The 26,148-nt window shown below is 58.5% G+C and overlaps 3 protein-coding genes across 3 annotated transcripts; 1 reads left to right on the plus strand and 2 right to left on the minus strand.

The window, feature by feature from the left end:
• Positions 1-2,628: 2,628 nt before the first annotated feature.
• On the minus strand, positions 2,629-17,263 carry SMG5 (SMG5 nonsense mediated mRNA decay factor). Its single transcript, XM_057409978.1, has 22 exons — positions 17,166-17,263; positions 15,587-15,685; positions 14,551-14,674; positions 14,074-14,230; positions 13,387-13,476; positions 12,795-12,884; positions 12,253-12,331; positions 11,901-12,026; positions 11,484-11,552; positions 10,434-10,642; positions 10,219-10,356; positions 9,302-10,027; positions 8,417-8,586; positions 7,928-8,003; positions 7,349-7,524; positions 7,113-7,271; positions 5,768-5,827; positions 5,172-5,331; positions 4,857-4,947; positions 4,630-4,704; positions 4,281-4,419; positions 2,629-2,768 (listed from the first exon to the last, which is right to left on the minus strand). The coding sequence occupies exons 1-22, from the start codon at positions 17,237-17,239 to the stop codon at positions 2,685-2,687; spliced, it is 3,171 nt and encodes a 1,056-aa protein (XP_057265961.1). The 5' UTR covers positions 17,240-17,263; the 3' UTR covers positions 2,629-2,684.
• A 1,331-nt stretch (positions 17,264-18,594) lies between these two features.
• Positions 18,595-19,774, plus strand: TMEM79 (transmembrane protein 79). Its single transcript, XM_057409980.1, has 3 exons — positions 18,595-19,192; positions 19,282-19,495; positions 19,570-19,774. The coding sequence occupies exons 1-3, from the start codon at positions 18,595-18,597 to the stop codon at positions 19,772-19,774; spliced, it is 1,017 nt and encodes a 338-aa protein (XP_057265963.1).
• Positions 19,775-20,501: 727 nt separating this feature from the next.
• Positions 20,502-26,139, minus strand: CCT3 (chaperonin containing TCP1 subunit 3). Its single transcript, XM_057409979.1, has 11 exons — positions 26,052-26,139; positions 25,573-25,669; positions 24,766-24,883; positions 24,509-24,695; positions 23,675-23,824; positions 23,348-23,480; positions 22,893-22,974; positions 22,591-22,771; positions 21,375-21,620; positions 20,684-20,815; positions 20,502-20,606 (listed from the first exon to the last, which is right to left on the minus strand). Exons 1-11 carry the CDS (start codon positions 26,133-26,135, stop codon positions 20,502-20,504), a joined length of 1,515 nt encoding a protein of 504 aa, XP_057265962.1. The 5' UTR covers positions 26,136-26,139.
• Positions 26,140-26,148: the final 9 nt, after the last annotated feature.

Raw genomic sequence — 26,148 nt, forward strand, 5'->3', positions numbered from 1 at the left:
GCATCTCCTTCTGGAGCATCTCCTTTGGGAGCATCTCCTTCCGGAGCATCTCCTTTGGGAGCATCTCCTTCTGGAGCATCATCTCCTTCTGGAGCATCATCTCCTTCCAGAGCATCTCCTTCTGGAGCATCTCCTTTGGGAGCATCATCTCCTTCCAGAGCATCTCCTTCTGGAGCATCTCCTTTGGGAGCATCATCTCCTTCTGGAGCATCATCTCCTTCTGGAGCATCATCTCCTTCCAGAGCATCTCCTTCTGGAGCATCTCCTTTGGGAGCATCATCTCCTTCTGGAGCATCATCTCCTTCTGGAGCATCATCTCCTTCCAGAGCATCTCCTTCTGGAGCATCTCCTTTGGGAGCATCTCCTTCTGGAGCATCATCTCCTTCTGGAGCATCATCTCCTTCCAGAGCATCATCTCCTTCCGGAGCATCTCCTTCAGGAGCATCATCTCCTTTGGGAGCATCTCCTTTGGGAGCATCTCCTGGAGCATCATCTCCTTTGGGAGCATCTCCTTTGGGAGCATCTCCTGGAGCATCTCCTTTCAGAGCATCATCTCTTCTGGAGCATCATCTCCTTCTGGAGCGTCTCCTTCGGGAGCATCTCCTTCGGGAGCATCATCTCCTTTGGGAGCATCCCCTTCTGGAGCATCATCTCCTTCCGAAGCACACTGATCCAGATGAGCTGTAGGGAGGCCAATGGGAACAACCCATTCCTTCATCCCCAAGCCCGGTGGTGGGGCAGGAGGGGAGAGCCGGGCTGCCCGCGCCGCCATCCGGATGGAGGTCTCCAAGGTCCCTTCCCACAGGGAATGAGCTCTTCCAGCATCCATCCCACGGCAGCACCGAGCCCTTCCCTTGGGGATGCTGGAAGCACCAAAGGGGTCGTGTCTGCCTCTGCCTGCCCCGGAGGGATGCAAGGAGAGGGGTGGGGGGGGGACGGGACACCCCAGTTCTGCCCCCTCTTTCTAGCAGCAGGGAACGGCTTCGGGCTCCTTCCTCCTCCACAAACCCCTGGTGGCAAGGGGAAAAACCCCATGGAAAACGGGCGAAGAGAGGCTGCGTCGGGCTCCTTGGGAGACAAATCCCACCGGGATCTTCCCCCCGCCGGCGGCTCCGCTGCAATTCCCCAGCGCTGGAAGCAAACAGCTGGGAAAGGGGGAAGCAGGAGCGGAGTCTTCCTCCCCTCTGGCCAGGATGCGCTCCCTTTCCTTGCAGGAAGCATCCCTTTGCACTGAGCCCGCGGGGAGGCTGGGGGGGGACACTGGGAAAGGGTAATAAATACACTGCTTCCAAGCCAACAAGCTGTTCCAGAGCATCATCCTTGCCTTTGCTCTCTGCCGTGGGAAGAGGAGCCAGATCCCAAAGGAATTCCGAGGGGGGGCTGCTCCTTTAAGCTCGTTTCTACATTGGCAAAGAAACCCCCTAAGGATTAAAAGGGGAAAAGCCCTTGAAAACGAAGGGATCCACAGGAGGAGGGAGGAAAGGGAAAGGAAAAAGGGAAAGGAAAAAGGAAAAGAGAAAAGGAAAAGGAAAAGGAAAAAGGAAAAGGAAAAAGGAAAAGGAAAAAGGAAAAGGAAAAAGGAAAAGGAAAAAGGAAAAGGAAAAAGGAAAAGGAAAAAGGAAAAGGAAAAGGAAAAAGGAAAAAGGAAAAGGAAAAAGGAAAAGGAAAAAGGAAAAAGGAAAAAGGAAAAGGAAAAAGGAAAAGGAAAAAGGAAAAGGAAAAGGAAAAAGGGAAAAAGAAAAAGGGAAAAGGAAAAAGGAAAAGGAAAAAGGAAAAGGAAAAAGGAAAAGGAAAAAGGAAAAGGAAAAAGGAAAAGGAAAAAGGAAAAGGAAAAAGGAAAAGGAAAAAGGAAAAGGAAAAAGGAAAAGGAAAAAGGAAAAGGAAAAAGGAAAAGGAAAAAGGAAAAGGAAAAAGGAAAAGGAAAAAAAAAGGAAAAGGAAAAGGAAAAGGAAAAAAAAAAAAAAAAAAAGGAAAAGGAAAAAGGAAAAGGAAAAAGGAAAAGGAAAAGGAAAAAGGAAAAAAAGGAAAAGAAGGGAAAGGAAAGGACTTTCTGCTTCCCTGGCCCCAAGGGCTCCACCACTCTCAGCATCCCCTTTCCCCAAGCTGCTTCGGGGGCTTGGAGCTCCAGTCCAGGCTTGAGGAGCTTAAGGATTTTCTAGAGGTTCCTGATGGAGAGATCCCAGAGGGAACACTCAGCTCCAGCAGAGCTCGAGCAGGATTGGTGCCCGTTGAGCCCCTCCGCTCCCAGTGTTCGGTGCCATGTGAGAGCTGAGCACCCCAGGACCCTCCCTAGGGAACGGCCTCAGCACCACCTCAAGCAAAGCTGCAGGATGGCTCCCAAAAGATGAGGTGTGGGGGGGGTGTGGGGTGTGGGGGGGGGATGTGGGGTGTGTTCAAGGCCTGCCCAGCTCTGCCCCATCCCTGCCCATTGGGAAGCAGGGCAGAGCTCTCCTTGGCTCTCGTTCGGAGCCGCCTGCCTGGAGGCCGGAGCCCCCCCATTGGCTTTGGGGGCTGCCTTTGGGGGAGAGGTTTGGTTGATGGTGCTGATGCTGCCACTGCTGCCGCCGCCGCCGCTGCTGCTGCTTCGGGTCCAAGCCTGGAGGTCGGGAGCCTTGGTTCAGACGCTGCACGTTCCAAGGGGGGGGGCACAGAGAGGTTCACACCAGCCCGGGCCCCACGCGGCCTCAGCCCAGCTCCTTCCATTGCTTGTAGAAGTCCAGCACGTTCCTGAGCTCCACGCTGGCGCCGGCGGCCGCCTGGATGGCAGCCTGCAAGCAGGGAGACCCCGTTACCGTGGCAACGGATGCACACAGACCCTGTTACCATGGCAACGGATGCACACAGACCTCGTTACCATGGCAACGGATGCACACAGACCCTGTTACCGTGGCAACGGATGCACAGAGACCCTGTTACCGTGGCAACGGATGCACACAGACCCTGTTACCGTGGCAACGGATGCACAGAGACCCTGTTACCGTGGCAACGGATGCACACAGACCCTGTTACCGTGGCAACGGATGCACAGAGACCCCGTTACCATGGCAACGGATGCACACAGACCTCGTTACCATGGCAACGGATGCACACAGACCTCGTTACCATGGCAACTGATACACAGAGACCCCGTTACCATGGCAACAGACACACACAGAGACCCCGATACCATGGCAACGGATGCACAGAGACCCCGTTACCATGGCAACAGACACACACAGAGACCCCGATACCATGGCAACGGATGCACAGAGACCCCGTTACCATGGCAATGGATACACACAGAGACCCCGATACCATGGCAACGGATGCACAGAGACCCCGTTACCATGGCAATGGATACACACAGAGACCCCGATACCATGGCAACGGATGCACAGAGACCCCGTTACCATGGCAATGGATACACACAGAGACCCCGATACCATGGCAACGGATGCACAGAGACCCCGTTACCATGGCAATGGATACACACAGACACACAGAGACCCCATTACCATGGTAAAAGATTCACAGAGACCCCATTACCATGGCAACAGATGCAAACACAGACCACGTTACCATGGCAATGGATGCAGAGACCCCCATTACCATGGCAACTGATGCAGAGACCCTGATACCATGGCAACGGATGCACACACACAGAGACCCCATTACCATGGCAACAGAAGCACACAGATGCCATCACCATGGCAAGGGATGCACACACAGACCCCGTTACCATGGCAAGGGATGCACACACAAACCCCGTTACCGTGGCAACAGATGCACACACATACCCCATTATCATGGCAACAGATGCACACACATACACACACACACACATACACACACAGACCCCATTACCACGGCAAGGGATGCACACACAGACCCCGTTACTATGGCAATGGATGCAGGGGCAGCACGAGGGGAATGGCTTTATCCTGCCCTAAGGGAGATGGGATCTGAGGCAGTTCTGCCCTGCGAGGGGGCTGGGATGGGTTGAATGGAGATGGTTTGGATGTCCCATCCCATCCCCAAGCTGATTGAGTGGAAAGGGTTGGAGTCGAAGGAGCTTTAAGCTCCCCCCATCCCATCCCATCCAATCCCATCCCATCCCATCCCATCCCATCCCATCCCATCCCAATCCATGACTCCAGGACTCTGCTCTTGCCCTGTCCATTCAGCCCTTCCCAACGTGTTGATCCTGGCTCCAAGGCTTGATCCATGACAAACCCCAAGGCGGAAGAACGGAACCTGCAGCTCGGACCCTGACCCCCCCAAAAGCAGTGAACCCCACGGACCTGCATGGGGGCTGAGAACACGCTGGGGTCCTCCAGCTGGAAGCCTGTGATGATGGTGACCATTCCCGTGCCATCGTCCTCCCCATTCCCTTGGGATACCGTCAGCTGCTTGCAGCTATCCAGGATCTTATAGAGGTTCCTGATGGAGAGATCCCAGAGGGAACACTCAGCTCCAGAGGGCCTCGAGCAGGATTGGTGCCTGTCGAGGGCTCTTCGAAGCCCCTCAGCACCGAGCGTTTGGTGCCAGGTGAGAGATGAGCACCCCAGGACCTTCCCTCAGCACCACCTCAAGCAAAGCCACAGGATGGCTCCCAAAGAGCCTCTTTCCCGCTGGGAATCATGCTCTTACCAGGCATCTAAATCCTGCCTCTTCAGCTTGTGCCTCTCCAAGCTCTTCCCAGCATCCTTCTGGCAACGAATGTACCTGAGGGGAGAGGAGGGGTCCTGAGCTCCCGTGGTCGTGAGCATCACCCACACCCCAAGAACCAAACCTGCTCCTTTCCCACCTTGGCCCTCCCAGCCCAAATCCCCCCCCCCCCCGCCCCATTCCAAAAGCAAGCTTTTCCCATTCCATACCTGTTTCCCTTTTTAAACTCGGCCTCCAGGTAGCGGATGCTGTCCCGAGCTCCAGCATTCTCCTTCTTCAGGAAGTCCAAGCCATCGATCACTACCAGAAAGCACAGAGAAACCAAAGCCATCTCCCTGCAAAGCCACCCAGATGGGGCTGGGATTCCTCATCCCATGGGAGGCAGAGGGGAGATGCTGAATGGGGCTGCTCCCGTCTTCCAGCTGCTCTCCCGTACATCACGGATCCCATGTGGGAATGGGAGAAGGCCACGGGGAGCACACGGGCCAGGAAAAGGAAGGGAGGATGGGGAGAGACCCCTTTACCTGTGCGAGGGATGATGATGATGAACCTCCCGCTGGTGGCCAAGTGCTTGATGAGAGCCAAGTGCTGGCAAAGGGCTTGGGTATCCGGGACCAGGTAAGGGGACATGGCTGAGTGGGCTTTGGGCTGCTGCAGGCTCCCTTCCAGCTGAGAAACTTCCAGCTGGGAACACACACACACGGACACGATTGCCTTACTTCCCATTCATTGTGAAGGGATTCACCCTTCCCAGCTCCCAGCACCCGGAGGAGAGGTGGAGAAGGGGCCAATGGAGCGGGATGTGTGCACCTCAATAGGGGAAGGAGCTGTGAGAGAGGGGGTGACTGAGATGGTGGCAGGGCTACAGGGCAAGACCTGAGGTTTGGCTTGGAGAAGGGAAGGCTCAGAGCGGCCTCATCCCACTCCTCCAAGGGGGAAAGGGAAGAGGAGGTGCTGAGCTCCCCTCGTTGATGACCAGAGATAGGACATGAGGAAGGCAACACCAGGGAACAAAGGGATGAAGCTGCACCAGGACACTGGGGAAAGCTTCTTTACCCTTGGCCATGGGCCCCAACCCCATCCCTAAAGGAGCGAGGCTGGGAGCAGCCTCCCCTCCTACCTGCAGCCGAAGCTGAGCCATGTCTCTCATGAGCCGGTTCCGGCGCGCCTCCTCGGCAGCCTGCCACCAAAGCAAACGTCCCCATCACCCATCACCCATGAGCCAGCAGGAAACCCACAAGCTCCCACGGGGAAAGGGGCAAAGGGGACAGATTTCAGGAGGAAAACCCCCAGCCCCTTCCCCAGGAGGCACCTTAAAACCCAAGGGCTTTGTGCCAAGCGCAACCGAGGTTGTGGTTAAGCTGAACCCTAACCCCAAACCTTAATGATAACCCCTAACCCACAATGTAAGGCCTAACCCTAAACTACTAATCCTAACCCCTAAACCTCACCCCAAACCCTAAACCGACCCACTAACCTTAACCCTCAACCCTAAGCCCTAACCCTACCTCATATCCCGTAACCCTAACGCCTAAACCTAACCCTAACCAATAACAACTAACTCTAACACTTAAACCAAACCCCTAACGCTAACCCTGAGCCATAACCCTAACCCATAAACCCTAACCCTAACCCCCACCCTAACCCCTAACCCCAAAACTAATCCATAACCCTAACCATAACCCCTAACCCTAACCAGCACCCTAATCCATAACCCATAAACCTAACCCCCAATCCTAAACCCTAACCCCAAACCCTAAACCCTAACCCCCACCCTAACCCATAATCCAGAGCCCCACCCTAACCCCAATCTCTAACCCTAACACCTAACTCCTAACACTAACCCAAAACCATAACCTCTAATCATAACTCATAACCCTAACCCTAACCCCTAACCCCAATCTCTAACCCTAACCCCTAATGCTAACCCCCAACCCTAACCCTAACCCCAATCTCTATCCCTAACCCCTAATGCTAACCCCCAACCCTAACCCCAAACCCCAATCTCTAACCCTAACCCCTAATGCTAACCCCTAACCCTAACCCCTAACATTAACCCCAAACCCCAACACCTAACCCCTAATGCTAACCCCCAACCCTAGCCCCTAACCCATAACCCCCACCCTAACCCTAACCCCTAATGCTAACCCCAAACCCCAACACCTAAACCCAATCTCTAAACCTAACCCCTAATGCTAACCCCCAACCCTAACCCCTAACCCTAACCCCAAACCCCACCCCCTAACCCCAATCTCTAACCCTAACCCCTAATGCTAACCTCCAACCCTAACCACTAACCCTAACCCATAACCCCAAACCCCACCCCCTAACCCCAATCTCTACCCCTAACCCCTAATGCTAACCCCCAACCCTAACCCCTAACCCCCACCCTAACCCTAACCCCAATCTCTAACGCTAACCCCTAACCCTAACCCCAACCCCAACCCCAAACCCCCCCAGCTCACCATGTGGAACTGGGCCTGGGCCTGCTGCAGGATCCCATCCTGCTCTGCCTGAGCGATGCTGATGAAGATGCCGAGCTCGGGGTTGAACTGCAGGATGCTGCCTTGCAGCTGGCTGATGAAGTGCCCGGAGCTCCGGATGCAGCACAGGCGAACCACACACTGCAAAGGGGAGTTATGATGCTCAGGAATGAAGGGGCTCAGCCCCAGGACCCTGCTCAGGATGGAGCCCAGCTCACCTCCTCCACGGGGGTAAAGATGGGCCTGTCCTGCTCGAAGTGAAACCTCTTGTGCGCGCTCCTCAGAGGAGGAAGGTTCCGGAGGGCGACGTCTTCCGGCAGCAGCAAGTGGGTTTGTAGGTCCGGGAGCTCAGCACCACTCAGGATGGCCTGGACTTCATTGCACAGGGCCAGGCCTGGAGTGGAGGGAGGGGAGGAAGAGGCTGCTCTGTGCCATGTGCTCCCACAGACGAGCATCCCCATTGCAACCCTGCTGGCTCAGAGACCGTGGCCACCTTTAGGCTGAGGCATGGGGCACAGCACCAGCATCTGGAGCTTCCAGTGATGGCCAGGGCAAAACCAGCCCCTCGATGGCTAATTCCCAAAGTGGGGGGGTGGCCACAGAAAGGCTCCATGCACAGCAGGGAGGGTTCCAGGGTCTTGTGAGCTGTATAGGATGCCTTAACAGAGCTCAGACCTAACGGCAGTGGTGGTTAAACCAACACCCAGTGGGTGCTGCTTCCCGCTGGGCTCCTGGCAAAGCCCTCCCCATCCACAGCATTCCCTGATGGCTGGGATGTGACATTCCCCCTCCAGTACCTGAGTCCTGCAGGTCTGCAGCAGAAGGCAGGAGGTTCAGGAGCACGGAGAGCCTGTTCCACAGGCTCTGGGAGCTCTGCAGGAGCACAACACCACATGCAGGTTAAGAGGGATGGATCCAGGGATGGATCCAACCCCCTTGGGGCCCCTTTCCCAGGCCTCAGAATGGGATGAAGGAGAAATTCCACTCCCCTTCTTAAGGCAAGATGCAGCTGAGGGGTATTTAACACCCCCCATCCTGTCCAGGCTTGGGACAGCAGCTTTATTGTGCCCTCAGCATCCCAGCCCAGAGGCACAGAGCACCCAGAGCCTTGGGACTGAGCACCCAGCACAGCTTTATGGCGCCCTCAGCATCCCAGCCCAGAGGCACGGAGCACCCAGAGCCTTGGGACTGAGCACCCAACACAGCTTTATGGCGCCCTCAGCATCCCAGCCCAGAGGCACGGAGCACCCAGAGCCTTGGGACTGAGCACCCAGCACAGCTCCCACCTGAGCACACATGAGGATGAGGTCTGTGTTAGTCCTCAGCCAGTCCAGGAAGACCTTGACGGTGAGCAGCAGCCCTTCGTTGCTCATGATCTGCAGCTTCTCCTGAAGGGAACGCTCATTCCTGCAGGATTTGCTGCTCGAGAGGCTCTCCTCGGAGTCAGACCCCTCGTCTGCAAGCCAAAGGGAAAAGCAGGCATGAAACCCCTTCCAGAAGCCAAGCATCATTTACTGCAGGGACCAGAGCCAGTGGGTGCTGCTCAGGTCAACGGGCATCAACCTTGAAGCTGTGCAAGAGGAGATGAGGGGTTCGAAACCCTCCATATCCTGAGGATCCTGCTGGGACTCCGTGATCCTAAAGGCCTTTGCCAAGGGTCCTGGTTGATTCCAGGATCTCCGAGCTCCCAGGAGTGAGCTGAGCACAAGGGAGCAGCATGGAGGGGACTGAGGGCCACGGTTTGCTATCAGCACCCAAGAAACCTTCAGAACCAAGAGGGGGGAACCGGCCCTGATAGAGAGGGAAGATCAAGACCTCGAGAGCTTCATGTCCTTAAGGGCTTCCTGCAGTGCCCAGCACCAGGAGCACTTGGAAGCGGCTCCTTACGGAGATTTCCCATAGGGAAAAAGGAAGCGAATCCCTAAAAGCTGCTGGAATTCTCCTCGGGATGAGCAGAGCTGCTCAGCATCCAGCCTCAGCTGCAGGCCCTTTGCTCAGCGCTCATACCCCTGGGTGCCCATCACCTCTTCAGGAAACACCCAACCCAAGCCCTGCCCTTGTCCCTGGCTCCTCCAAACCTGTCCCCATGGAGAACATGCCCTAGGGAACAGGGCTTGGCTCCCAACCAGCAACCACAACCACATGGGAGGGATGAGGAGGCTGCTCCTTACCTTGCTCGCCCAAGCCGGGCTTCTCCAGCTCTCCATTGACACAAGCCTTGCTTTCCATCCCATCCTTCCGGAGCGGGGGGTCAGGGCTGGGCTTCAGGAGGATGTTGCTGAAGGTGGGAGCCAAACGGAAGCAACGCTTGGTCTGGAACAGCTGGGTGGACATGGCCTGCAGGTTACTGGCGATGCTGCTCTCGCTCGTGGCCAGCGACGCCGGCCCATTGAGGCTCGGCTCCGGAGCCTCGGCTTTGGAGCCGTTGGAGCCCTTGGAGTCCCCCAGCCCGGCGCCCTCCACGCCGTTCTTGAAGGCCTCTTTGGGTCCGCTTTTGCCTCGGTTACTGCCCTCTTCCTCCTCCTCCTCCTCGTCCTCCTCCTCCTCCTCCTCGTCCTCCTCCATCTCCTCCAGGTCGGAGCGGGATTCCTGGCTGTTCATCTCCGAGTCGCTCTCGGCGTCGAAAGCCGCTTCGCCTTCGTCGTCGCTCTTGTCCGAGGCGCTTTCGGAGCCGTCGCTGCCCTTCCCGGAGCCTTGGCTGGAGCCCGACTCGAAGCCCTCGCTCAGGTCGCTCTCGTCCAGCTGCCGGGGGTGCCGCCGGCGCCGCAGGCACGACAGCCGCGAGTACTTCTTGCTCTTCTGGCGGTCGCTTTTCCTCTGCTCCTCTTGGGGTTCACGGTTCCCCAAGGCCCCTTCCGCCTCCTGCTCCAGCGACGCCTCCCGGGGCTCCTGGTCGTCTGCAGGCAGTGGGAAACGAGAGCAGGAGCTGGGTTGGGAGGCAGCTTTCAAGCCTTCTGCTTAGGGTAAGGATGCTCCGAGCCTCGTCCAGCTCCCGGGGATGGGGTTTGCTGCCAGGGGATGGAGGGAAGCAAAGGGAAGAGCCTGCAGGAGCATCCCCCCCGGCCTCTCTCAACCCCATCCCATTTACCTGGGCTGTCGCTCTGCAAGGCTGCCACTGGATTTTCCCCTTCTTCCAGCTCTGCCTGCAGGCGGATGTTGACGTGGTTGAGGAGGTGAGAGAAGAGGGCCAGGGTGAAGGCGATGGCTGCGCTGTACTGCTTGGAACCTGCAGGGGGACAGCGGGAGGAGGTGGAGAGCTTCGAGGCCAAAGGGAGGAGGGAAGGTGCACGGAGCAGTGGTTACCTGCCCTCTTGAGGCTGTGGACGCTCATGAGGCAGATGATGACCATGCGGAAGATGAGGAGGTCGGGAAGGAAGGAGTAGCCGCTCTCGTACTCTTCCTCCTCTTCGCTGCTGGAGCTCAGGTGAGGAGGAGAGGGCAGGTAGAACAAGCACAGGTTGAAGTCCTCCAGCACCGACTGGCACAGAGATGTCAGCTCCGAATCCAGGGAGCTTCGAGAGGCAGGAAGAAAGCAGGATGAGCATTCCCAACTGACCCAGACCTGGCACCAGATTCCCATGCATCCTTACAGCCCTGCAAGAGTATTCCCAATCCTCTGCAGGATCCAGTGCAAGAGCCCATGGGAGCCTCCTCCTTCCAAACTAAAGCAGGCTGCAAAACACCCTTTGGAAAGGATGGGAGCTGGAGAACTTGAAGCCATCCCCAGTTTTCTTTAGTGCTAAATGAGTGGGGAGCAGGGAGGCTCTGCTCTGGTGGTAGGCAATAGTTGAAAGCCAGCCCCATACCGGGCTGCACCGGCACAGCAGCAGGTCGAGGGAAAGGATTAGCCCTGCTTTTGGCACCCTCTGGAATAGCGCAGCCACTTTGGGGTCCCCAGGGCCTAAAACCCCACGTAAAGACAGGGACAAAGCAGACCCAGCCCTAGCAGAAGACTGTCAAGGGGAAGAGAGAAGATGATGTGTAAGAGGCAAAGAGAAGCCAGCAGCCTCATCCGACTTCACATCGCATCCCCCTCCCCACTGGGACCCCTCGAAGGTCCCTTCCAGCACCACTTCCCCTGCAGCCTGTGCTGCTCCACTGCAAGCAGGATGAGGTCAATCCCCAGGCACCCCAAAACGCTCCGGCAGACACAGAGAACCCAAGGCAAAAGAGGGCTCGGGGATGGGACAAAGCCTCCCATTGACTGCAGCAGGAAGAGGTTGGTTTGCTTCTGGGGTTACAGCTTCACAAGAGCCCTGCACACCGACAGACAGGGCCTCTTTGCTGTCCTAACCCGGCACTTGGCAGCAGGAAGCATCTGATGGCTGGGCAAGGCCATAAGCATCATCTTACCTGCTCTTTGGCTGCAAAAGGCTCTGCAGGTACATGAAGCTCACCAGCAACCTCTTAATGTCTTTGCCTCTAAAAAGATGGGAGAAGAAAAGAGCGTAAAGCAGCAATGGACCAGAGCTCTGGGAACAGGGACCTCAGCTCTCAATTCAACACCGGAGGAAAAAGACCCTCTAGACCCTTCCAACTGCCCCCAGTGCACCTCAACCCTCAGGAACAGCCACCAGCCCTTGGGCACAGAAAGAAAACGCCTCCTTCCACCCTTTACCACGAGCCAGCACTTAGCTTTCCTCCTGGCTTTAGGAGCTGAGAGCTCAGGAACGGGGGAGCCCTGCCTCCAAGCAGCCCCCCCCTGCAGTTCCCAAGAACCCGAGGATGCTTCTGGTCCTGCTTCCAACCTTCTCCTTGCCCCCCTCTCACCTCTTCTTGCTTGGAGACAGCCTCCTGCTCTCAGCCTTCCGCAGCTGCTGGTACATCTTGGCTGCTTTGTCATAGAGCCGCTTCAGGTTCCCATAGGCGCCTTCAAAGGACACTTCCGACTGGATGCTGAGCCAGGCAAAGAGAAGAGAGCCCACGTTTTACCCTACCCCACTTATGGGGCTTGTACCCAAGCCATAAAGCACAAAGGGAGCTACCCAGTGCCTCGCTTCGAGCCTGCAGGGCTCTCGACGTCCCCTGCAAACTCATGGGCTGCAAAGAGGACCCCAAAGGGCAAAGGCAAGGAGGAAAGGAGGTGGCCCCAGGACCCCGATGCCCTGCTCAGGATACTCACCAGCGTAAGTAACAATAGGTAGCCTCCACGTTGTAGTATTTGCTCCCTGCCAGCGTCCCAAGCTGGTTAAAGGGCATGCCTGTCACGAGAGAGGGGCAATGGCATGAAGTGAGCCCACAGAGCACATCCCTTCCCTCTCCCTACGTGGCTACCCAGGAGGCACAACCACTCAACCCACTGGCCACACTCATGGTGTGTGGTGCTTTTACATCCTTCCCCCGTGCTCTCTATAAGGAAGCAGAGCAAACAAGGGCCATCTCCTCCTGGGTAGCAGTCATACCACGGCCTTGCCTCCTCTACATCACCTCTGGGCTCTGCTCCAGCTCCCTGAGGCACTCAGGGCTCAGCAGGAGTTGAGTCCATGGAGGCTTTACCCATTGCTGAGGAGCTCTTTAACTCCTCTTTGGGGTCCCAGCAAGGAAGCAGAGCTTAAAGCCCCCCCTCTCAGCAGCAGCAGCAGCACAGAGCCCTACCCCTGCGCCCCATCCTGACGTGGTGCTTGTGGCAAGGCGATGGGGACAGCTACGGACTCCCCCACTCACCGATCTGGGGGGCCACAGAAAGGGCCTGGTAGTAAAACCTCTCAGCCAGCAGCTCCGTGTCCACACCAGCCAGTTCGTTCTGGTAGCGAGCTGCAAGGAAAGCAACCCCCAGGCATCAACCCCCCCACCCTCCAAACAGAGGGCAAGAGCCCCACAGCAAAGGGGTTGGAGCGGGACGAGCCCAAGGGCCTTGCCAAGCCAAAGCCCTCCCGTGGTTCTGTGGAAGCCTTTTGGTCTCAGTGCCCATGGCACTGGAAGGCAGCCCCTAAGGGAAAGGACAAAGCTCTTCTGCTCCGGGTGCTGAGCAGTGCATCCCTGGCACACCTCCCTTTTCCAGGCCCTCAGGCTACATCCCATGCCAGAGAGTGGCAAAACTCCATCAACCCAGCTGGGACTTCAGCTCCTTTGGACCCCCTGAAGAGGTGAGCCCATCCCTCTCCCACCACCCATTCTCCCTACCCCCATCAGCTCTTTCTTTGGGGCAAAGCCACCTTCATGCTCTCAAAGAGCTCCCAGGAGCTGTGCCACCTTGAATGGATGGGCACCATCCTTGCCCTGTAGACATCACCCCAAAGGATGCTGCTGCTCTCACCCAGGTCTCCCAGATACACCAGGCACCTGTGACATGCCATCTGGGCCCATTCCATCTCCTTCTCCGAGGCAGACACTGGTTTCCTGCAGCCTGCAGGAAGGAATCCCACAAAACACTGGGGTAAGGGCTGCTGGGGAGGCCCTGCTCACTGGTGGCAGAGCAGGCCCAGTGCAAGCAGGGAGGAAGCACAGGGAGCAGGGGCATCAAGAGGAGGAGCAGCTCCCATAGGAGCCAGGCTGGGTCAGCTCCTGAAGGGGAGCAGCTCCAGTGCCTAAAGGGGCTGCAGGAAACCTGGAGAGGGGCTTTGGGATGCAGGGACAGGACAAGGGAATGGCTTTAAGCTGCCAGAGAGAGGATGGAGATGGGGTCTTAGGCAGAAGCTCTTCCCTGGGAGGGTTCTGGGACACTGGGATGGGTTGAATGGAGAAGGTTTGGATGCCCCAATCCTGGCAGTGCTCAAGGCCAGGCTGGATGGGGCTTGGAGCACCCTGCTCCAGTGGAAGGTGTCCCTGCCCATGGCAGGGGTTGGAGCTGGAGGAGCTTTAAGCTCCCTTCAACCCAACCCATTCTGTGATCCTCTGCTTCCATCCCCCCCACCTCCCTCCACTCCACAGCCCATTTATCAGCTTCAATGAAGCTTTCCAAACCTCTCTGTCCCCACCAGAGACCCAGTGCCCAAGCCCTCACCTATGAGAGGGTCCGTTACGTGCGTCCAGTCGATGCAGCACTGCAGCTCCAGCTGATAGTGAGACTGGATGTAGAGGAGGAGGTGCTGGTAGAAGCCTATCCCTGCCACTAAGTGAGTCCTATAGGCACACTCCAGGGTGCTACGGCTGTGAATGTGCTGCAAGGAGGAAAGGGGAGGCTCTGTTAGCCCAGGTAAGGTTTCAGACCGGCCAGCCCCACTGCACTGAGGAGGAAGCAGGACAGGAGGCAGCTCAGGGGTTAGGTCTGCACCTCCTCTTCCTCCCTTGTTGACCAAGAGCCAACAGCAAGGAGGAGAAACTCTTGCAACAAGAGGTGATTCAACCTAAGGTGACTGCCAAGAGCACCTGCAACCCCACGAGAGGGCTCATCATGGCATGGGAATGATGGGAATCCCGTGCCCTTGGAGACCATCCTTCCACAGGGAGATGGGAAGACCCCCATTGCCCAGATACCTGCCTTCTTATTGGTTTTAATGAGCTGGATAACTTCATAGTAAACCTTCCTCCAGAGCAGCTCCTCTGCCTTCCTGCCGTAATCCACTGGGTGCAGGAACATCAGCTTCACGCACAGCTCCCGCAGCCTGCGATGGGGCACAGCACTGCCATCAGCCTCCAGCATGGAGGAGGAAAAGCAGGGCTCATCCCCTCCTCATCCCCTCTCCTGCATCCTCATCCCTTCTCCTGCATCCCCATCCCCTCTCCTGCGTCCCCATCCCCTCTCCTGCGTCCCCATCCCCTCTCCTGCGTCCCCATCCCTTCTCCTGCGTCCCCATCCCCTCTCCTGCGTCCTCATCCCTTCTCCTGCATCCTCAACCCTTCTCATGCATCCCCCTCTCCTGCATCCTCACCCCCTCTCCTGCATCCCCATCCCCTCTCCTGCATCCCCATCCCTTCTCCTGCATCCTCACCCCCTCTCCTGCATCCCCATCCCCTCTCCTGCATCCCCATCCCTTCTCCTGCATCCCCATCCCCTCTCCTGCATCCCCATCCCCTCTCCTGCATCCCCATCCCCTCTCCTGCATCCCCATCCCCTCTCCTGCATCCTCATCCCTTCTCCTGCATCCTCATCCCCTCTCCTGCATCCTCATCCCTTCTCCTGCATCCCCATCCCCTCTCCTGCATCCTCATCCCTTCTCCTGCATCCCCATCCCCTCTCCTGCATCCTCATCCCTTCTCCTGCATCCATCCCCTCTCCCACGTCCTCATCCTTTCTCCCTGCATCTCCATCCCTACTCCTGCATCCCCATCCCCTCTCCTGCATCCCCATGCCCTCTTCTGCATGGAGGAGGAAAAGCAGGGCTCATCCCATGGGATAACACCCAGTTTGTGCCACCCTCCTCCCAACAGGAGCAGCTGGAAGCGCCCCACACCTCACTGCTCCCCTGGGGCAGTGGCCAGCAGCAGCTTCCTGGGGGGCTCCACCTTCCACGTGGGGCTCCAGAGGGATTTTCCCCAAGGGAAACAAGCAAAGGCAAGGCCTCAGCCCAACTTACTTATTCCTCAAGCTGATGTTCTCGGGCTTGAACACCTCCTGATACGCTGCCTTGTTGCCAAGGATGAGATCCAGGCGATGAACGGCCTCCACCACTGCTCTGCAAGGGGACACAGGAGGGAGAGCTTCAGGCCAGCGCCCATCCCAACCATCTCCACATGGGAATGGAGGAGCTTCCCCCCCCACCCCCCAAAAAAAGCAGCTCAAATCACACCAAGCAACCTCTAAACCACAGCCAAAACCTGACATCAGCTCCATGTCCTGCCCCTGTATCCCTCACTCTGCAGTGGGATGGAGCTCACTGCTCCCAGGGATCCAGTGTGGTCCCTATGCAGAAGGGGGACTGGGGAGGGGAAGTGCTGATTGACCCCATTCCCAGAAGGAATGGTCAGAAATCTGCTCTTCTCTTCCCAAAAGAGGCATCTTCATCTTCCCAGCAGCGTGGTCACTGTCAGCAGAGTGGGGGGGTGATACCTTCACCTTGATACTTCACCTCAAAGTGATTCCAAAGCCAAAACCTGCATCCCAGGACACAGCTGGGATGTCAAGGCCCTGGGTCCAAAGCCTCCCAGCAGGACACTGGGAATGCTTCCCCTTCCCCTTGGCTGGGAGCACGGCTCCAACACCAGTTTGCTTCCAGTCAGAAAGTGCAGCCCAAGGGCACTGGTTCCTTCTGCTCCCTTTTAGTTCTCCAAGAAACCCCCTCAGATTCCTGCTCTTCCATCCCAGAACCCCCACAAACGGGGGGGATGGGAGGAGCTCAAAAAGGCTTTTCCAACCTGGTGGATGCTGGGAGTACTGATGGAGACTGGAGAGGACTCCTCAGCCTTTCCCCCTGCATCCCCATCCCCTCTCCTGCGTCCCCATCCCCTCTCCTGCGTCCCCATCCCCTCTCTCCCATCCCCATCCCTTCTCCTGCATCCATTTGCTCTCCTGCATCCCCATACCCACTCTTGTATCCCTGTCCCCTCTCTCCCATCCCCTGTCCTGCATCCCCATTCCCTCTTCCCCATCCTCATCCCCTCTCCCCCATCTCCATCCCCTCCTTCATCCATCCCCTGTCCTGCATCCCTATTCCCATCCCCTCTCCCCCATCCCCTTCCCCTCTCCTTCATCCCCATCCCCTCTCCTTCATCCCCATCCCCACTCCTGCATCCCCATCCCCTCCTTCATCCATCCCCTGTCCTGCATCCCCATCCCCTCTCCTACATCCCCTTCCCCTCTCCTGCATCCATCCCCTCTCCCCCATCCCCATCCTGTCTCCCCCATCCCCATCCCCTCCTTCATCCATCCCCTGTCCTGAATCCCTATTCCCATCCCCTCTCCTGCATCCCCATCCCCTCTCCTGCATCCCCATCCCCTCCTTCATCCATCCCCTGTCCTGTATCTCCATCCCCATCCCCTCTCCCCCATCCCCACTCCCCCATCCCCATCCCCTCCTTCATCCATCCCCTGTCCTGTATCCCCATCCCCATCCCCTCTCCTGCACCCCCCTCCCTTCCCATCCCCATTCCCTCCGCTCCCCCCCCCGGTTCCCCTCCCCACGGCCCCTCCCGCCGCCGCCGCCGCTCCCCCCTCACCGGTACAGCCTCTTGGTGTGCAGCACCTTGGCCTCGGGCTCGCCGCTCTCCCCGGCCCCCCCTCCCTGGCTCATGGCTCCGGTGCAAGGCGAGGCCCGGTTCCGGCTCCCGCTCCCCTCAGCACCGGCCCCGCCGCCTCCGCCGCCGCCCCCGGCCCCGCTCGGCCGCCATGGCTGCCCCCTGCCCCGGGCCGCTCTCGCGAGAGCCGGCGAGACCTGGCGGCCGCTGCGAGGCATCATCTCGCGAGAGTTCAACCTCTCGCCGTGCCAGTACTTAGTGCTGGCAAAGATGGCGGCGGCGAGGCGTCAGCACACGCTTAGGGCGGGCGTCGCCATGGCTGCCCCACAGCGTGGGCCTTGGGATTCCCTCCTCATCCCTTGGGATTCCCTCCGCATCCCTTGGGACTCCCTCCGCGTCCTTTGGGATTCCCTCCTCATCCCTTGGGACTCCCTCGGGACTCCCTCCGCGTCCTTTGGGATTCCCTCCTCATCCCTTGGGACTCCCTCGGGACTCCCTCCGCATCCTTTGGGATTCCCTCCTCATCCTTTGGGATTCCCTCCTCATCCCTTGGGAACGCCTCCCTGCACACGCAGCGTGGGGTAAAGGGGCCGGGGGCTCCCTTTAGGGCTTCCCCATGGCGGCGGCTCCAGCCCATTCCCCCCCCCCCCCAGCCTTTGGCTTCTCCTTGCCCCGCCGGCCCCGATCCCTCGGGAAGGGGCAGGGCTGAGGCTCGGCCCCTTCCAGCCCGGCCCCACCTCGCACCGGTCCGACCGGTTTGAAGGCCCGGAAGAGCCGTGGCCACGGAAGGGGGAAGCGCTCCGGAGGCTCCCATGGCCCCGCTCCGCGGCCCCAGTGAGTCCCGCAGCATTCCCGGCGGTGGGAATGGGGCTGGGAACCGGGGGGGGGGACACACACGGGACACAACCTCTGCTCCCCCATTCCCGACGCTCTTCCCATTGGGAATGGGGCCGGGAGGCTCCGTAGCGCAGGGAACTGGGGCTGGAGAAGGGAAGGCTCCTGAAGGGGAGCCCTTGGAGCAGCCCCGGTGCCGAAAGGGGCTGCAGGAAACCTGGAGAGGGGCTTTGGGATGCAGGGATAGGACAAGGGAATGGCTTTAAGCTGCCAGAGGGGGGATGGAGATGGGATGTGGGGCAGAAGCTCTTCCCTGGGAGGGTTTGGGGACATTGGGATGGGTTGAATGGAGAAGGTTCGGATGCCCCATCCCTGGCAGCGCTCAAGGCCAGGTTGGACACAGGGGCTTGGAGCACCCTGCTCCAGTGCCTATAGGGGCTGCAGGAAGCCTGGAGAGGGGCTTTGGGATGCAGGGATGGAGGAGCAGGACCCCCAAACCCCCCCATTCCCACTGCTTTGTGCCCAGGGTGAAGAGGAAGGAACCGGAGCCGCGTTTCCCCCCCTCCACACCCCATCCATGCCCGCTGCGGACCCCATCCTGCCCCCGGAGGAGGTGGCATTGATGGAGCTGGCCCCGGCCCCCCCCTTACCCAAGGCACCGGAGGACCCCGAGGCCACCCTGCCCTGGGACCGTGCCCCGGGGAGGGCCCGGGCGAGCCCGGATGGGGGCCGGGAAGGTCCAGAGGAGGCCGGCGCTGGCCCCGAGGTGGCCCCCGTGGTGGTGGTGCCCATAGACCCGCATTGCATCGAGCACAACCCCGGCAAGGGCAAGAAGCAGCAGGAAGAAAGCAAAGGGGGAGCCGTGCCCCGTAGCCAGCACCCACTCCTCCTCCTCCCTATGGGTCCTTCACGCTCCAGGGACCCATTGGGCTTGGAGGGGCGAGGGGCCAAGCCTGGCAGCGAAGGAGCCAGGTGCCCGTGGGCTAAGGACTGCGGTGGCGGGGGCCACCTCAAGGCCTTGGCCTCGGTGCTGGGGGCTCTGGTGCTGTGCCCCTGCTTTGTCTATGGGGCTTACGTCTTCCTGCCCTTCGACGCCCCGCTGCTGCCCACCATCAGCACCCGCCTGCTGTACACCCTGCGCTGCGCCGCCTTCGCCACCGTCCCCATCGTGCTGGGTGAGCAGCAAAAGGGGGCATCCCCCCCCCCCCCCACTTTCAACCATGGGGAGCCCCATTCCCAGCCTTTGGCTCCGGTATTCCCGCAGGGATGCTCGTCAGCGGCGTCTCCCGCCTCTGCTCCTGGGCGCTGGAGCCCTGTGGGGAGCTGCGGCGGGAGGTGGAGATCCACAGCACCTTCGTGGTCCAATCCGGCCACCTCTTTGTCCTTTACTTCTTCAACATGGCCGTGCTGGCCACCTACCTCCCGCAGGAGCTCCTCAAGCTCATCCCGCTCCTCACGGGGCTCTTTGCCATCTCCAGGTAAGCAGGAATGGGGTGGTGGTGGGGGGAAAAGACCTGGAGCCATCCTTTATCCCCCTTTTCCATGCCTCCAGGTTGCTGTATTGGTTGGCTTACGCCATCGGGCGCTCCTTGAGGGTCTTTGGCTTCAGCCTGAGCTTCCTGCCCCTCGTGGCCATGCTCCTCTGGAATCTCTACAGCATGGTGGTGCTGGAGCCGGAAAACCTCCTGGCTGTGGCAGAGGCAAAGCCCCAAGAGCAGCCCAAGAACACCGGAGCCAAACTCCGGTACTGGGGATAATGGGGGAACACCCCCAAGACCCCAAAAGGAGGGATGCAGGGAGATGCCGTCCCGATTGCTCTGCCCTGGGAAAGGGGGAGCCCCATTGCCTAATAAAACTCTTTGCCCAGCGCTTCCATGGTTGCTTTGGGAAGGGTGGGATTGATCCCATAAGGAATTGTGGCTTTGCCCTGGCTTGGGGGGGGGGGGGAGCAAGTCCCTCCCCAACTCCTTCCTCTTCCTCGCGGGTGGAGGTTCAGGAACTGGTTCCCAAACCAGTTGGAGCAGTGGGAAGGAGGGAGGGAGCCCTGGCCCAAGGGCAGCTCTGCTGCTTTCCCTTGTCTCCTTATGGAGACCTGGGAGCAGCTCCCGGTGCCTAAAGGAGCTCCAGGAAAGCTGGAGAGGGGCTTGGGACAAAGGGATGGAGGAGCAGGATGGGGGGGAATGGCTTTCACCTGCCAAAGGGGATGATTCCTTCTTGAGGGAAGCGATTCTGCTCCTGCTTGGAAAGGACAGGGAGAAACCTGGGGGCTCCTTTCCCAAACTCCAGCAACATTCCTTGATGTTTATGGGATTCCCCCCATCCAAAAGGCACTGGAATGCCATGATTGGGTTTATTTCCCAAGCAAACCGTGACATTCCAGAGCCTCCCATGCCCAGTCCCTGCGCCGGGCACTGAGCCCCCTCCCACCCCAAAGCTTCAGCCGCAGCAAGCCGGGTGCTGGCTTGGTTCTTCCCATGGGATCCCTCATTCCTGGGCTGCCTCCGGTGCTGCCGGAGCCTGGCTCTTCTCATCCCCCTTCTTTTTGTGCCCGGACACGATGTCATCGATGCGGAGCAGGAGAATGGCCGTCTATGGAGAGAGAGCATTGGGAGCCAGTCCAGAATTCCAGCCCCATGGAGCAACCCCTGGAGGCCCCCAAGCCTCACCTCCACTGCTGTCTTGTAGGTCTGCAGCTTGACAGCCAGCGGCTCCCAGACCCCCAGCTCCTTCATGTCCACCAAGGCTCCGGTCTCCCCGTTCACCCCCCACGTCTGGCTGTTGTCCTGAGTGTGTTTTGCCTGTTGGGAAAGCCGGGATCACCACTTGGGATCGTCGGAGGAGGCCTTTGCGTGGCCTTTCCAGTGGTGCCAGGGAAAGCTGGACAAGGGATGGAGGAGCAGGACAAGGGGGTGGGGGAATGGCTTTGGACAAGGGATGGGCTGAGGAGGAACGGCTCCAACTGGAAGGGGAAAGGGTTAGATGGGATCTTGGGAATCTCTTCCCCATGAGGGTGGAAAGGGTTAAAGGGAGAAGCTGTGGCTGTGTTCAACAGAAGGCATCCGTGCTTCCAAGACCCGGAGGAGCTTTAAGCTCCCTTCAACCCAACCCATGCCAGGATTCCAGTTTCCATGCTTGGGAATCCATCCGAGGACGTTTCACAGCCAAAAAGCCTTCAAATCCCCCTCAAGGGGATCCATCAAATCCTTGACCACCGGGATCCTTCAACTCAAAACCTCCCGCAGCTCCCCCCCCCTCGAGGGGCCCGCCTATGGCGAGCCGATGGCTCCAACGGGATCAAAGGAGCCGGTGGGAAGAGCTTTGCAGCTCGGCAATGGAAAACCTGGATGCCGGGCTTACCCTGAGCGAGGTGAGCAGCCGGATGGTGCTGGCGCCGCAGTTCTGGATGAGGGTGCGAGGGATCACTTCCAGCGCCTGGGCCACGGCGCGGTACGGCCACTGCTCCACGCCCGTCATCCCTTTGGATTTCTCCGTCAGCGCCTGCGCCACGGCCATCTCCGTGGCTCCTCCGCCCGGCACCAGCTGCGGGTCCAGGAGCACGTTGCGACAGACCTGCATGGCGTCCTGCAGGTTCCGCTCCACCTCCTGCGCACCGGGGACACGGGAATGGGATGAGGGAGACGGGAATGGGAGCAGGGACATGGGAATGGGACGAGGGAGACGGGCATGGGAGCATGGATACGGGATGAGGGATACGGGCATAGGAGCAGGGACACGGGCATGGGAGCAGGGACGCGGGATGAGGGACGCGGGATGAGGGACGCGGGATGAGGGACGCGGGATGAGGGACGCGGGATGAGGGACGCGGGATGAGGGACGCGGGATGAGGGACGCGGGATGAGGGAGCAGGGACGCGGGCGCGGGATGAGGGACGCGGGATGAGGGACGCGGGATGAGGGACGCGGGATGAGGGAGCAGGGACGCGGGCGCGGGAGCAGGGACGCGGGATGAGGGACCCGGGCATGGGAGCAGGGACGCGGGATGAGGGACCCGGGCATGGGAGCAGGGACGCGGGATGAGGGACGCGGGATGAGGGACGCGGGATGAGGGACGCGGGAGCAGGGACGCGGGAGCAGGGACGCGGGAGCAGGGACGCGGGAGCAGGGACGCGGGAGCAGGGACGCGGGAGCAGGGACGCGGGAGCAGGGACGCGGGAGCAGGGACGCGGGAGCAGGGACGCGGGAGCAGGGACGCGGGAGCAGGGATCAGAACACCCCCCCTCCCAGTGTTGGGAGCAGCAGAAGAAAGGAGGCTCCTTAAGGGGAGGGCTTAGAGCAGCTCCAGTGCCTAAAGGGGCTGCAGGAAACCTGGACCAAGGGATGGAGGAAGAGGACAAGGGAGGAATGGCTTTAAGCTCCCTTCCAACCCAAATCATCCCATGGTCCCTATGGAAAGCTGTGGGCAAGCTCTGATTCCCCTGCAGAGTGCAGCCCACGAGATGGGAATTCTGTAACTCCAGAAGCCAAAGGAAAACGGGAATTGGCTTCGAGCTGCTCCAAAGGGAAGCAGCGGCTTCCCCAAGGAGAAGGAGGAGCTGGAACCTGCAGGAACTCACAGCCAGGATCTCCTTGCTGGCTCCCCGCAGGATGATGGTGCAGGCCTTGGGCTCTTTGCAGTCGGTGATGAAGGCAAAATACTCATCCCCGATCTTCTTCACCTCAAAGAGCCTGGCCCCGGTGCCCACGTCCTCCTCCCGCAGCTCATCCGTGCGGCTCACGATGCGAGCTCCACAGGCCCTGCACAGCAACCAGGGGTTGGTCACGCATCCATAGGGAAGGAAAAAGGGGGGGAGAAGGAGGCAATTCCATGGCATGGGAGCATGGAGAGGGCTCCAGGGAGGAGGGAGCCTTCATTGACCTGGCGATGCGGTTGTTGTCTGTCTTCCTCACCCTGCGGATGGCCGTGATGTTGGCTCTCATCAGGTAGTGCTGGGCCAGGTCTGCAATCAGGTTTGGGGGGTTTATTCATCCCTCAGCTCTAATTAAGGCTCTTTATGTTAATTAAGTGCAATTAGCTTCTAGAAAAGGAAACCAAATGCACTTTAAGGCACCAAGTGCAGCTTTTGAGGCTCCTCCTCGCTACTCCTTTGATGCCTTCCAACTCCTGGCTAAGCCAAATCCTCTTTGAATTGCCCCAAGGCAACCTCAAGCCCCAAAATCCAGGCCTTGGAATGGGGAATTCCGTGTTAGGAAGCTACAAAGCTGCCCCAAACCAAGGGGAAACCAGGTTGGTTTGGGGGTGCCAAAGGGGGAATTTAACCCAGAATGAGCCTCATTCAGATGGAGATAACCCCAGGAAGGGGGTGTTATTACCTGAAATCCCTTTCTCTGTGATGACCAGGTCTGGTTTGACCCTGATGAGGTCTGCACACATCTGCTGGATGTATTCCTCCTCCATCTGCAGGATGCGGGCGAAGTCTTCCTCGCGGGTGATCTCGATGTCAGTCTGCACACAGAAGAGCTGCAGGTTACATCCAGAGCCCCCCAAACGGAGGGATCTGAGCCCCTCCAGCACCTCCAGGGCAGGAGCCAAGGAGAAGCACCCCAAGAAACACGGAGAAGGGGCTTTGGAGGAGGTTTAAGGGCCCTTCCGAGCTAAACCATTCCAGCATTCCATGATTTCACTTCCTGGCTTTTTACCTGGCTCTCCCCTTTCTTGTATTCCAGGGAACAATCCAGAAGGACAATGCGGGGGTTCTTGATGAGACGCCTCATGCGGGGGTGAGTTACGTCTTTATTCACCATGATCCCCCGTAACACGCAGGAGTCTTCGCTAAAACCACCTGGAATCTGTCCCAGGACAAAGGGGGAATGAGGCAAACCAGGCTCCTGTATGGAAGTTGTGCTTTCCATACAGCATCCATATACTTTATGCTTTCTAGGAGAGCATCCCCACTCCTCAAAGCACCCATATCCCACATGCTGAGAAAGGAAAACCCCAGGGCACAACGCAAGGTCCTTTTATGAGCATTCCCTTTGGGAATCATAGAATTGGTTGGGCTGGAAAGGACCTGAAGATCAGCCAGTTCCAACCCCCCTGCCATGGGCAGGGACCCCTCACACTAAACCATCTCACCCAAGGCCTCCTCCAACCTGGTCTTGAACACTACCAGGGATGAAGCATTCACAACCTCCCTGGGCAACCCATTCCAGTGCCTCAGCACCCTCACAGGAAAGAATTTCCTCCTTAGATCCAATCTAAACTCCCCCTGTTTAAGTTTTAATTCATTTCCCCTTGTCCTGTCACTACAGTCCCTCATGAAGAGTCCCTCCCCAGCATCCCTACAGCCCCCCTTCAGATACTGGAAGCTCTGAGGTCTCCCCGCAGCTTCTCTTCTCCAGGCTCAACAGCCCCAACGTCCTCAGCCTGTCTCCATCCAGGAGGTGCTGCAGCCCCTGAGCATCCTCGCGGCCCTATTGGGAACTGTGGAATCATTGGGTTTTCATGGGAAAAGGGGCCGGGGACACGCTCACCTTCTCCACTTTGGCGTACTTCTTGATGTCGATCTCCTTCCTGCCGTTCTCCTCCAGCTCCACCGTCCTCACCGCCTCCAGGGCGATGCCGCAGGCCAGCTCGCACCACCGGTTGATGGCCTTGGTGTTTATGGCGCTCTTGATGATCTTCAGCATCATCTCCTTGTTGTTCACGTCCACGGGGGTGCTGCCCCGATGGGAACAGGGTTATTCCCCCCAAATCCCTTCTTTTCCAAGCCCCTTCCCAAGGAACTCACCCGATCTTCTTGAGGATGCTGATCATGTCATCCAGAGCCTTGCGGTACGCGCCGATGATCACCGTTGGGTGCATCTGCTGCTCCAGGAAGTGTTCAGCAACAGAGAGCATCTCTCCAGCTGCAAGGCAAAGCCCATCCCTCAAACTTCCTCCGTTGGGGAATAACGGGAGGGAGAAAGGCAACACCGCCAGCAGGGGTAGAGACGTCGTTATCCCGCTGTGCCCACTGCTTGGGAGGGCCACACTGGGAATACTGGGCTCAGGTTTGGGGCTGGAAAGGATCCAGAGAGGGGCCACAAAGGTGATCCAAGGGCTAGGAAGCAGGTAAGGAAAGGCTGAGAACTGGGAATGTGCAGCCTGGAGAAGGCTCAAGGGGACTTTATCCCGTTGTTCCACTCTTTAAGGGTGGCTACAAAGCAGGTGGAGACCCCCTTCTTTGCATGGAATGCCATGGAAAAAACAAGGAGTGATGGGCCCAAGTTAAGCCTGGGGAGATTCCCAATGGACACACGAGGAATTTTACACAGTGGGAGCGACCAGCCATTGGAATCATCTCCCCAGGGAAGGGATGAGCTCCCCAGTGTGGGACACTTAATACTGGGCTGGTTGGAACATCAAGTCCAGGTCATGATGCCCCTGCGAAGGTTGGAGCAGATAATCCCTGAGGGCCCCTCCAACCTGGAATTCTAGGATTCACCTTTGGAAGGACAGATAATGAATATCTGTGCCATTAAAGTGTATTTATCAAGCTAAGATGGGCCAAAAGGGTGAAACCCTGGAGCAAAGGCACATCCTTCCCTCTCCTCACCCAGGATGATGACGGATGTGGTCCCATCTCCAACCTCCTCATCCTGAGTACGGCTGATCTCAATCATGGATTTAGCAGCAGGGTGCTGGACCTGAATCTGGACAGGAGCAAGAAACAGGGCGTTGATCCAGAAGATGCAAGCTGAAGCTTCCAGCATCATTCCAGCGCTAGGGAATTTCCATGGAACACTGAAGCCCAGGGCTGAAACCTGCTCTTCCGAGGGTGAAGGGTGCTTGCTGGACACATTTCATCCCTTACAAGCCCCTCTCTTGGTGCTGCTGGTTAGAACCTGCTGCTTCCAACAGAGGGGATGAACCAGCACCATTCCCCATCCTTGGCAGTGCTCAAGGCCAGGTGGAAGCATCCTGCTCTAGTGGAAGGTGTCTTTGCCCATGGAACTGGATGAGCTTTAAGGTCCCTTTCCACCCCATGCCCGGATTCAGAGGTAAGCCAGAAGATTCCCACTCCCAGACACGCACCTCTCTGAGAATAGCATTGCCATCGTTGGTCATCACAATCCCACCCATGGGGTCCAGAAGCATCTGCAAGCCAAGGAGAAGCATCACTTGGTCGTGG

Source organism: Pezoporus wallicus, unplaced genomic scaffold (assembly GCF_028554395.1).
Source record: "Pezoporus wallicus isolate ANWC-B61680 ecotype Strahan unplaced genomic scaffold, APGP_CSIRO_Pwel_v1 contig_12477, whole genome shotgun sequence".
NCBI classification, from domain to species: domain Eukaryota; kingdom Metazoa; phylum Chordata; class Aves; order Psittaciformes; family Psittacidae; genus Pezoporus; species Pezoporus wallicus.

What these genes read in the sequence shown, in the direction of transcription:
- TMEM79 (XM_057409980.1), top strand. Translation starts at nt 18,595, where the DNA reads ATGCCCGCTGCGGACCCCATCCTGCCCCCGGAGGAGGTGGCATTGATG. An exon ending in CACCGTCCCCATCGTGCTGG is followed by an intron (nt 19,193 to 19,281) that starts GTGAGCAGCAAA and finishes GTATTCCCGCAG; the next exon opens with GGATGCTCGTCAGCGGCGTC. An exon ending in GGGCTCTTTGCCATCTCCAG is followed by an intron (nt 19,496 to 19,569) that starts GTAAGCAGGAAT and finishes CCATGCCTCCAG; the next exon opens with GTTGCTGTATTGGTTGGCTT.
- SMG5 (XM_057409978.1), bottom strand. Translation starts at nt 17,239, where the DNA reads ATGAGCCAGGGAGGGGGGGCCGGGGAGAGCGGCGAGCCCGAGGCCAAG. An exon ending in TTCTGTGGCCCCCCAGATCG is followed by an intron (nt 12,332 to 12,794) that starts GTGAGTGGGGGA and finishes CTCTCGTGACAG; the next exon opens with GCATGCCCTTTAACCAGCTT. An exon ending in ACCTATTGTTACTTACGCTG is followed by an intron (nt 12,027 to 12,252) that starts GTGAGTATCCTG and finishes TGCCTGGCTCAG; the next exon opens with CATCCAGTCGGAAGTGTCCT.
- CCT3 (XM_057409979.1), bottom strand. Translation starts at nt 26,135, where the DNA reads ATGCTTCTCCTTGGCTTGCAGATGCTTCTGGACCCCATGGGTGGGATT. An exon ending in CACAGAGAAAGGGATTTCAG is followed by an intron (nt 22,975 to 23,347) that starts GTAATAACACCC and finishes ACCTGATTGCAG; the next exon opens with ACCTGGCCCAGCACTACCTG. An exon ending in CCTACAAGACAGCAGTGGAG is followed by an intron (nt 20,607 to 20,683) that starts GTGAGGCTTGGG and finishes CTCTCTCCATAG; the next exon opens with ACGGCCATTCTCCTGCTCCG.